The 11,087-nt window shown below is 51.5% G+C and overlaps 4 protein-coding genes across 4 annotated transcripts; 2 read left to right on the forward strand and 2 right to left on the reverse strand.

Annotated features, from left to right (window-relative positions):
* Positions 1 to 508: 508 nt before the first annotated feature.
* BDZ83DRAFT_713928 (putative betaine-aldehyde dehydrogenase) lies at positions 509 to 2,454 on the reverse strand. The gene is made up of 3 exons (XM_060511648.1): positions 2,166 to 2,454; positions 1,738 to 2,106; positions 509 to 1,658 (listed from the first exon to the last, which is right to left on the reverse strand). Exons 1-3 carry the CDS (start codon positions 2,285 to 2,287, stop codon positions 647 to 649), a joined length of 1,503 nt encoding a protein of 500 aa, XP_060357468.1. The 5' UTR covers positions 2,288 to 2,454; the 3' UTR covers positions 509 to 646.
* A 2,393-nt stretch (positions 2,455 to 4,847) lies between these two features.
* On the forward strand, positions 4,848 to 6,452 carry BDZ83DRAFT_658231 (amino acid/polyamine transporter I; the record flags this gene model as incomplete). Its single annotated transcript, XM_060511019.1, has 1 exon — positions 4,848 to 6,452. One exon carries the CDS (start codon positions 4,848 to 4,850, stop codon positions 6,450 to 6,452), a length of 1,605 nt encoding a protein of 534 aa, XP_060357469.1.
* A 1,248-nt stretch (positions 6,453 to 7,700) lies between these two features.
* Positions 7,701 to 9,855, forward strand: BDZ83DRAFT_758738 (copper amine oxidase; the record flags this gene model as incomplete). The annotated part of the gene is made up of 2 exons (XM_060515081.1): positions 7,701 to 7,803; positions 7,874 to 9,855. The coding sequence occupies 2 exons, from the start codon at positions 7,701 to 7,703 to the stop codon at positions 9,853 to 9,855; spliced, it is 2,085 nt and encodes a 694-aa protein (XP_060357470.1).
* Positions 9,856 to 10,269: 414 nt separating this feature from the next.
* Positions 10,270 to 10,827, reverse strand: BDZ83DRAFT_725004 (fungal-specific transcription factor domain-containing protein; the record flags this gene model as incomplete). The annotated part of the gene is made up of 1 exon (XM_060512711.1): positions 10,270 to 10,827. The coding sequence occupies one exon, from the start codon at positions 10,825 to 10,827 to the stop codon at positions 10,270 to 10,272; it is 558 nt and encodes a 185-aa protein (XP_060357471.1).
* Between the last annotated feature and the right edge of the window lie 260 nt (positions 10,828 to 11,087).

Raw genomic sequence — 11,087 nt, forward strand, 5'->3', positions numbered from 1 at the left:
TCCTCAAGATATTGTTCCGCCGAAGACGGCAACACACAAGGGATTACCTATAATGTGCTTAGTGCTTTCGATGGCGTTCTTGATCAGTTATCTCAAATCATTTTGGGATGGGTAGTTTGGCAATCTTCCGGATCCGGCTGATAGTCAAAGTTCAATGTGAAGCAGAGTTTTATACGCCGCATGTTTTTGGTATGCCACAGAGACTTGACTCTTTCTTGGACAGTTCCACCATTTTGGCTCTCTCCTTCTTCACCTCCTAGAAACAATAGACTCGAGTTTAAGACATGTAAAACATGCGTTGAGACACGCCACTGCTGGATATTCAATTCCATGATTTTCCGTCTCATGGATTTTCTTCCCACCAGCTCTCGCATGAATCCCCATAGAGTCAAGGTATGCCGCGCTCAGATGGCCTGACGATGATATATTACCGGCTATGCATATGACTCAGTCTTGATCTTTTCTCTGCAGATTGATACTATGCATATAGAATAAGTAGCAAGCTACAGGATTGACGAGCTCCTCTTCGTAATGGCTTCCAAGATATGCTTCAAGTCCTCGTAGCTTAGTCCACAATATTCATTACAATCTTGACTTGAACTTATTGCTATTCTAAAGGAACGAAGAAGCCGGTGGTAGTTGCGTGCTACAACTTTGATTGTCTGGCAAGATTAACGTGAATTGCCTTGATGTTTGAGTAAGCAGCCAGACCAGCCTCTCCCAATTCTCTGCCGATCCCGCTCTGTTTGACCCCACCGAAAGGTATCCGCCAATCACTATCATTACTCGAGTTAATCCATACCATGCCTGCCTCGATTCTCTTTGCAACAGTATGGGCGCGGGCAAGGTCTGTAGAGAACAGAGCGCTTCCAAGACCGTACTCGGAATCATTGGCCAGGGCGATAGCGTCCTCCTCGGAATGGAAGCGACATATGACGACAAAGGGACCAAACACCTCCTCTTTGAAGATCCTCATCTGGGGCGTGACCTCGGTAAAGACTGTGGGTTCGATAAAGTACCCAGGGGCGTTAGGTTGGTGAGGCTGGCCACCAAGCTCGAGCCGTGCGCCCTCCTTCTTGCCGATGTCGACGTAGGAGAGAATTCTGTCGTACTGTGATTTGGTGACTTGCGGTCCCTGAAAGGTGCTCTCCTCAAAGGGGTCTCCGACCTTGGAGATCTTCAAGACTTGATTTCGGAAAGCTGCTAGGAATTTGTCATAGACAGTGTCCTGCACCAAAATCCTCGAAGTCGCGGTACAGATCTGGCCTTGATTCGACATAATGCCAGCATGAGCCCAGTGGATAGCCAAGTCCAAGTCAGCGTCATCAAACACAATCAGCGGACTCTTGCCACCCGTCTCAAGCGTAATGTTCTTCAAGTTGTTACTTGCCATCTTCATGATTCGTTTCGCCGTCTCGGTAGACCCTGTGAAAGCAATCTTATCAACATCCATGTGGGATGCAAGAGCTGCCCCTGTGACAGTCCCAAGGCCGTTGACGATATTGACCACACCAGGTGGAAATCCTGCCTCTGCTACGAGATTTGCGAAATACAAGATTGATAGCGGTGTTTGCTCCGCCGGCTTAAGAACGACTGTGTTGCCACAAGCCAAGGCGGGGCCGAGCTTCCAGGCAGCCATTGCCAGGGGATAATTCCAACTGTAGTCGTTGGGATTAGTTATCCAATTTCTTGGTGCAGAGAAGCAAAAGGAAGAATGAAGGAGTTGGTGCGTCTTACGGGATGATCTGGCCGCAAACCCCCACTGGTTCGCGGGTTGTGTAGGCAAACTTTTCAGGCGTTGTCTCGATTACCTGGCCGAATACCTTGTCCGCAAAACCGCTGTAGTACGTCAAGGTCTCAATAGCCTCGGTGAGATCCTCGTTGAAAGATACCGAGTATGGTTTGCCGTTGTCCCATGTCTCGATGGTTGCCAGTGTCTCGCGGTGTGCTTCCATCAACTCGGCAAGGCGCGTCATGCATTTCCCGCGGTCCGAGGCAGGTAAGTCCCTCCAACTTGGGTGATGAAGGGCTTTCCGCGCAGCTTGGACTGCTCTATCGACATCATGAGCCGTTGCTGCGTGTACAGAGATGATTTCTTTTTCGTTGCTACGCAAGTTTATTAGCGACATGGGATTAGGGCACCTTAAGGAGATGTGAGATCATACGTAGGATTGATGCTGGCTATCTTGCCGCCATCAGACGATTCTATCCACTGATTGTTGATGAACAGCCCTGTAGGCTGGAGGTATGTTCTTCCATTTGGAGCGATCAACTTCACAGAAGCCATTGTATGGGAGTCGGATAGTTTAATGCTCTTACGAAGTGCAAGAAGAAGGGTAAGGTTGCTAAGCTCTCCAAACGCAGTAAGTTTTCATTTCCTAGAACGATCACGTCTGGGAGCGAGACATGTTTCGAGAGACAATTAAGCCATTTGCGAGGGACCAAAGAGCTATCAATCACTGCCGTTGCTTGTCTCTGGCTACGGACGAATGAGGCCATTGCCGAAGCCCGTTACCATTACCCACATTGTGGAGTCTTGCTTGTGAGATATGCCCCGGCCCGGGATTGCACTCTCTCCCACCGGGTGCTTCCAACGCAACGAACAAGCACTGTGCGGGGAAACAGCTACCAGCTTGCAAGCTGCGACAAAACGAGGCTTAAAGCTGACCGATACCGCATATCTTTGTCAAGCGTATGGATGTGTGAGGGGAAACCACGTTTGGGATCACTGTGGAGAGTCTTCCCGACGGCTAGACGCGCTCGGAACGCGGCTGTTGGGTGATAGACATCTAATTCCCGGCCATGACACTACGAGAGGGCGCCATCGCACGCCAAATTAGGAAAGAAATTTGGCCAAGCTGCTTACCCCGGTGATACCACGTGCCAGGTACCAGCTCTAGCTCGTCGAAGGACGGATGACAAACCGGAACCAATGTGCCAGGGTGCTCCCTAGTCTCGCCGCACCGCTGGTATCAGATCAAGTCGATCAGATGACTGAGAGCCAAGCTCAATCAGGAAAGAAACTAGGCCATGGTTTATATAGTGACCAACCTCTACCAACGCTCGTAGGGATACAGTACCCCGTAGAAACCTTGAGCCTGAAGTTGACTTCCAACGCGTTCTGAGCATCGAAATAGTTCAATGATAAGCGGCTAGCGGATCCCGTAGTGAGTCCATGTTCGGGGCTAATCATGATACTCCTTACTCGGGGTGCATGTCTCGACTCAATGGAATACGATAAGCCCAAGTTGCGCAACTCCGCGAGGTGCTCACTTCAAGGGTCACGGGTCATTGATGTCCTTCGTAAATAGAAGGTACGGATATTTGACTGAAAGAGACTTGATGTACAAGGTGGGGGACCCATCGATTAAGGATTGCTCCATGGATGGCAGCCCAAGGGACCATCTCATCCACTCCTCGAAGCACACTTACCGAGCTGCATACGCAGATACAGGTACTAGTCGAGAAGCCAGAACTTTCCAAAGGCTCTTGTAGGGTTGATTTCGTTTACATGATTGCCCGTGAGTTAGGACACTATACGTACACTCGGCAATCATCACTGACCTGCTGACACCTGGACAGAGTGTGTTTTTGGACAAAAGCTTCGTGGCTTGAGATGATGAGATGACCGAACTCACAAAATAGCGATTCCCATTCCGTTTGTTCCAGAAATATTTTGTGGTCAAGCCAACAGATCCAACTCCATGTTGAGCTAGTCAACCCCGTTCTTCTCTACACCCCTGTCCAACACGTAGCGCTGACCCAAGCTTTCCCGGTGGAGTGATTGCCGACACCCGCAATGACGCTATGCAGCAGATGTCTATGGACCGCGAGCGACATGGCGGATGAACCTGTGTAGCGAGCTGTCTTCACTTCCCATGTCTTCTTCCAGGGCAGGAGAAGCTGAAGAGTTCAGGAGACGACAATCCGGTCATGTTACATTTCCCCCGCGGCATCCGGCCACTCACTCAAGAGCTCACTAGGTAGAAATGGGCCTAGGATGGGGGGCTTCTTATCAGCTCGGTAATGCAATTAGCTCGGATTGGTCTTGGTCAACAGCGACTTGACTGGGGCCACCCATGACGTTGTGAACTCTTGTGATGGGGCACTGACTCGATCCACGCATACTGGGAACGACCCGCCGATACCAGTTCTGTGGGGCTCACCCCGCGATTCCAAGGTGTCAACTGTCTGAACTAGTACGTAATTCCTGCAGATAACGCGACCTTGATCTTGTGATAGCGGGAGTAAGTAACTTGTGATGGTTCGGGAACTTGATGGCGAACAGTTGATGAGGGTATTCACTTCGACGGCCCAACGGCTGTTAAATCTTAACCAAGTACTCGTCGACCGGGCCGTGACTTTGACGGAATACAATGCCGGACCACTTTGTTGTAATCTGCCTGGCACAGCGGGTGTAGACTGGTCACACTCAGTGTGTCCGTACGCGCACTGCGCTCTTATTCGACCTTGCGGATTTTCAACACACCAATCTTGATACAACGTACTGTATCCGTATCCGAATCGAATATCGGGTGCTGCCAGCATAGGAAAGAAGGGCGTTAGGGAACGAGCGCGACATTGATCTACCCAGCCTGTTGCAACCTTGCAAGCAATCCGCCTCCTTATCAATTCCAGGGGAATATTTGCGGCGCTGACAGCCCATCCTTGCATCTCATACAAAAAGCACTTCACACCTCTCGCAAGCCATCGCCTCAACTCCGTATCCCCTCTCGAGTCCCATCACAACTTCAGACAACGCACCCGCGCGAAACGCAACCACGCAAAATTTCAATAATTGAATTCGCCATTAAGCCAACTTAGGTATTAAGTCTCTCTCCTGAGCTATGGAGAATGACCCGGAATCGAATCCACCGCTCGACCATCTAAAGACCGCCGACCAGGTCGCTCAAGATGCGCAGGATCTCGCCTACCTCGGCCATGACCAGGCCCTTTCGCGAAAGTTCAGCAGGATGAGCATGCTCTTCCTCGCCATATCCGTCCTGGGAACCTGGTCTACATTTGCGCAAGGACTTTCGAGCGGTATCACCAGTGGCGGACCAGTTGCTATTCTCTGGGGCCTCGTCCTCGTCCTGTTTTGCAATATCTGCGTGGCCGTATCATTGGGAGAGCTCTGCAGTAGTATGCCCACAGCCTTGGGACAGGCGTACTGGATATTTCGTCTGTGGCCGTCTGGCCGCTTTGTGTCCTACCTCTGCGCATGGATCAACACCTTTGGATGGTGGACGCTTTCTGCCTCACAAGTTGCTTTCATGGCCAACTTTATCTTGAGCATGAAGGTTCTCTTTGTGCCTGACTGGTCCGAGGTCAGTGTTGGATGGATCAACTTTCTTCTCTATCTTGCCGTCACTCTGGTGGTTACGGTCGCCAATCTCGTTGCCTGCCGGAAAGATGCCATCCTACCGGCATTTAACAACTTTGTCGGAATCTGCTTTATCGGACTCTTCTTCATCTTCAGTCTGGCCCTTCTCATCTCCGTTGGAGTCAGGCCAAACTTGGAGTTCCAGCCAGCTTCATTCGTCTTTGGACAATGGATCAACCAGACTGGTTGGGGAGACGGGGTGACCTGGTTTACAGGCCTTCTCCAAGCTGCATATGGGTTGACGGCCTTTGACTCTGCTGTCCATTTGGCTGAAGAAATCCCGGCACCTCGCAAAAATATTCCGCGCATCATTTGGCTTTCAGTCACCTTGGGAGCTGTTACTGGATTTATTTTCATGGTGGTGTGTTTGTTCTGTATCCAGAATCTTGACACCATCCTGAACCCTCCTACTGGTCTGCCTTTCATGGATCTAGTTCATGAGGCTGTCGGACTGCAAGGGGCAACTGTCCTGCTCTCCCTTTTCATATTCAACGGTCTTGGTCAAGCTATCAGTATCGTCACCACCGCCTCTCGTCTGACCTGGGGATTTGCGCGAGATGGCGGGATGCCCTGTAGCAGCTACTTCTCCAGGGTGAATGAGGCTTGGCGTGTGCCGGCTCGCGCTTTATGGCTTCAGGGAGCCATTGTTGGCGTTGTTGGCGTGCTCTACATGTTTGCCAACACGGTGCTCGAGGCGATTCTCAGCGTCAGCACAATCGCCCTTACGATATCTTATGGGATGCCCATCCTGACTCTCCTACTCGTCGGGCGAGACAAGCTTCCGCCTGGAGAATTCAGATTGGGACGCCTCGGCCCTGCAATCAACTGGATCTCCGTCATCTACTGCGCTATTACTACGGTGTTTTTCTTCTTCCCATCAGCACCCAATCCAGCACCAGCTGATATGAATTACGCAATCGCAGTATTTGGGGTCATGATGGTGGTGACTCTGGGTTTCTGGTTCATCAAGGGGCAATACACGTATCTCAAGACGGATGATGCGGCGGAGCGAATCATTGAGGCTCAGAACGCCGAGGTGACTACTGCTCCGGTTCCTCGCAAGGTTTAGGCGTGTTCTTGGAGCAGATAAATGCAATGTAGACGCTGTTATTCTGTACAGTCTGGGTATTCCTATGTATAGCATCCAATACAATATTCATTATTTCCGTGAACAGGACTTGAAGCCGTAACATGGCTCAACCGCAATGACTACTCTCCCCTTTATGCGATACGCTCGTTGATCTGGGGAGCTATCTCGAGGTGATTTCTTGATGTTGGTACTAGCTAAACACTCCAGGAAGTTCGTGTCTGAATTCTTCAGGCTCCAGAATATGGTCAGTAGATGCGAACAAAAGAATCAACTAACGCACGTGACACGTGCCACATTAATCTCCAGTGGAACCCGTTCCCAAGACAAAGTGGGTTGATGGAGATTTGAGCCCGCCGGCCTTGGCATGCCCGCCTGCCCACCGTTCCGTTGAGCGCGTCTCACCCCGAGATGAATGCCGATTCAGCCGCCGCCGCCCCCTCGGTCCAGGGGCTGGGGATCCCTGGGGGGCTGCATGGTCGTTTTTCCTTCCTAATTCAGTAAGTAACTTGCCCATGGTATCCATTGGTCTTGGCTAGACACCTCATGCACACCTGTCGTTATTCACACTTACTTTCACCTTGACACACTCCGATTCTCAGAGCCAATCCGAATCGCTCTTCCGTTGCTTCGAAGCGCGCTTTTGATTGCAATCCCCTTTACCTCGAGATCGAATCTGAGTACTCAATTACGAAAGCGGCCGGCAGCAATGCCGGTCCACTTGTCGCACCCCGGCCCGGTCTCCTCTCTCCCCAAAATCTCCGCCTTCCGATGTTCCGCTACAGAATGGAGCTAAGCAGCGCCGAAATCGCCAAGCGCGAGTCGCTCGACAGGGACTCCCGGCGACAGGGTCCATGAAGACGCCAGAATTGCTTGCACTGTGGTCTTGATATGATGGTGCACATTGCAATTTATCTTACGTTTGTCATTAGGAGAGCTCCGCAAGACGCTGCAGTTGGCTCTCGTACGATTGTCACGTCCACAGACGCCCCAGCATCACTTTTCCAACTATAAGAGGTAGACTTACCCGCCTGACGGTTTTGGCTTTTGTCTGTTCGCAGTCACATCTCTCTACAAGGAATCAAACCGTAAACTACTTCGCATCGTTTTCACACCAGCCCTCCATCCTGTTTGCCAGGTCTCTCACTCCATCACTTATCAACAATCGACCTTGGTCGAATCACAAATACCACCGTATGGAATATTTGCACAGCCCAGACAGCCCTCATCATGATTGCAGACACCTCTTCTATAGCCGGCTACACAATCTTCCGGGAAGAGCCCAGCGATACCGTTCCAAATCTGTCTACTCAGCATCGAGTACATCCTCTGGGTATGAACATCAGCTTCCTTGAATCTGCATTATCACGACATTTGAGCTAATTACTGATTCCTCTTTGAAGATCAGCTATCGATTGAAGAGATCCAGCTTGCTGCGAAACTCATCAAGAACTATGCTAGTCCCAAGGACCTCAAATTCAACTGCCTGACTTTGCGCGAGCCCAAGAAGAACGAATACGCTGCCTTCAAATCTGGTCTCGGCCCTCGCCCTGGACGCCGCGCCTTCGCCATTGTCATCGCTAAGGGAACTTCCCAGGTGACTGAAGTTGTTGTCAACTTGGAAAGCACCCAGGTGGAACTGTGGAAGGATGTCGCGGACGTTGCCCCGACCCTCACCTTGGAGGATCTCGACATCTGCGAGACCGTCACTCGAGCTGACCCTCGCGTCATTCAAGCTTGCCGTGAAATCGGCATCTATGACATGTCAAAGGTCTTTATTGACGCGTGGGCCATTGGATTCGATCATCGATGGGGTACCGATCGCCGCCTTCAGCAGGGCATTGTCTACTATCGCAATTCTCCCGAAGACAACCAATACGCCCACCCGTTGGACTTCTCGGTTGTTGTCGACACTGAAAAGGCCGAAGTCCTCTCCGTCGACATCCGACTGGTCAACGGCGAGCGCACCAAGGTGTCTCTCCAGGAGCACAACTACTTGCCCGAGTTCATCAGCAGTGGCTACCAGGACAGGCTCAAGCCCATCGACATTAGCCAGCCGCAGGGCGTTTCTTTCCGCATGGACGAGAACGAGATCTCATGGGCGGGATTGAAGATGCATATTGGCTTCAACTACCGTGAGGGCATTGTTCTATCCGACGTCAGGATTGACGATGAGGGTCGCGAGCGAAGCCTCTTCAACCGCATCAGCGTGGTTGAGATGGTAGTACCCTATGGCAATCCGGATCCCCCGCACCAACGCAAGCACGCCTTCGATGTGGGCGAGTATGGTACTGGTTTCATGACCAATTCCCTCAAGCTCGGATGCGACTGCAAGGGAGCTATTCACTACATGGATGCCATTATGGCTGTTGGGAGCGGTGAGGCGGCTATCGTCAAGAATGCCATCTGCATTCACGAGGAAGACAATGGCCTGCTTTACAAACATACCGATTACCGCGACGGTACCGTCATCTCAGCCCGCGACCGCAAACTCATTATCTCGCAGATCATCACAGCTGCGAACTATGAGTACTGCTTCTACCACACATTCCTCTTGGATGGTACCTATAAGCTGGAAGTCAAGTTGACGGGTATGCTCAATACTTACTGTATGCACCCCAGTGAAACGGCGGCCCCATACGGTACAGAAGTCGCCCCGTTCATCAACGCCCACAACCACCAGCACATTTTCTCTCTGCGGGTGGACCCAGAAGTTGACGGCCCCAGCAACTCGGTCCTGCAGAACGATGCTGCGCTTTCCGATGATCCTCTCGGATCCCCTGGCAATCTCTATGGTAACGGCTTCTACTGTAAGAAGACGCCCATCCGAAACGCCGGTGGTGCCGACTATTGCCACGAGACAGGCCGCTCTTGGGACATCATCAACCCCAACAGCATCAACCCCGTGGCTAAGAAGCCTGTCGCCTACAAGATTCTCAACAACAACTGCCCTACCATCCTCGCCAAGCCTGGAAGTATGGTAGAGAAGAGGGCTGCCTTCACCCGCAAGGCGCTCTGGGTCACCCCCTACAAGGACTATGAACTGTTTCCAGCGGGTGATTATGTATGCCAATCGAGTGGCGATGAGGGCCACCCGCATAACTCAACCATTGTGGACTGGGTCAGCAAGAAGGAGCCGGTTGAGAATACCGACATCGTCTGTTATATCCAGTTCGGCCTGACTCACTTCCCGCGCACCGAGGATTTCCCGGTCATGCCGGCTGAGCCTGTTGGGGTCATGATTAGAGCCTCCAACTTCTTCAAGAGAAACCCAGCTCTGTGGGTGCCGCCTTCCATTGTTGCCGTGGACAAGACATCCAAGGACGCATTCGCCAAGTCGGAGCTCGCCGAGTCGTGCTGTGGCACCAGAGACAGCAAGTTGTGAAGCACCAGGCTTTGGCAATAGGCTCTGGAACGATAGCCGCGGAGGCAGGTGTTGGTAGCAGCATTCACGCCTCATAGTAGTACCTTATATGTAGTACAGTACAGTCATTTCCGCGAAATAATAAAACCGAGTGCTGATCTTTATCACTATCAAGTCTTGTATTCCCTCCGGCCAGGAATTTGCCTATGAAGACCTTACATTTTGATTACTACAGTAAAGAAAATGGCTCACCTCGAGATGAACTTGCATATTCAGGACCTCATCGTCATGAATTTGTATCGATTACAAACACGTACATGAAGTGATATTGTTTATGGACCACATGTTCGTTTCGACTGCTTTATCGCGTTGCATATGTGTCTAACACTTCCTTCACCGCTCACGGCCCGACCGCACGCTACCTTAGTCAACAAGTCACAGCACTAGGACGTGTGGGCTGAGATGGCTGAAGATTTCAAGCCAAGTCTTCTCTCCAGACTTGGACGGCCAAATGGTCTTAAAGAAAGATTTGACTGCGTCGATAGAAGCGAATCGCATGTCATCGTATATCACGTCAGCCATGTCAAGAACGGCCTTTTGCTCTTCTGCCAATGAAACATGGGCTCCGGCGATGAACAGCGGGAAAACGATGCAATTTAGGTTGTTTGCCTCCCGAGGGATCTCAAAGATGCAAGCGAGGCAGGATTTGACATGCTGCTGCACAAGCGGGTGACGAGTCGGAAGGCCACAAATGGCTCTATACAGGTACAGCAAGGCGGTGTGTTGGAAGATGCGGACGAGAGTGAATGCATGTACAGCCTCGGCTTCTGTTGTAGATGTGGAGCAGTCGGATACCTCGGAGGGGCTCTGGCCGTCAGCATCGGCGACAGTCAGTGGCGCATAGACTGGACGAAGGGATGCTTCGAATTCGCGGATGCGCTCGATAGACAGATCTTCGGCCGTGCTTGTCGTGGCTTGTAGGTACAGGCCCATCTTGGCGATTTCGCGAAAGACGGACGCGAGGGAGCATCTACCCAACGGGTCACGACCCCACCACACAGGGCCCTTGTCGAGCCGGTGCCACACGTCAGGAGGGAATGCCGGAGGCTTACCCTGAATCATGGATGTTGTGAGATCCGTCGTCGCGAACTTTAGGGTTAGGGTTACTTAGGGTTAGGGTTTAGGGTTAGGGTTAGGGTTAGGGTTAGGGTTAGGGTTAGGGTTAGGGTTAGGGTTAGGGTTAGGGTTAGGGT

Source organism: Colletotrichum acutatum (genome assembly GCF_030867785.1).
Source record: "Colletotrichum acutatum strain CBS 112980 chromosome Unknown BDZ83scaffold_259, whole genome shotgun sequence".
In the NCBI taxonomy this organism is placed as follows: domain Eukaryota; kingdom Fungi; phylum Ascomycota; class Sordariomycetes; order Glomerellales; family Glomerellaceae; genus Colletotrichum; species Colletotrichum acutatum.

Coding starts and splice junctions, on each gene's coding strand:
- BDZ83DRAFT_713928 (XM_060511648.1), bottom strand. CDS start 2,287: ATGGCTTCTGTGAAGTTGATCGCTCCAAATGGAAGAACATACCTCCAG. Junction 2,107..2,165: donor ATAGCCAGCATCAATCCTAC/GTATGATCTCAC, acceptor AAACTTGCGTAG/CAACGAAAAAGAAATCATCT. Junction 1,659..1,737: donor GTTTGCGGCCAGATCATCCC/GTAAGACGCACC, acceptor CAACGACTACAG/TTGGAATTATCCCCTGGCAA.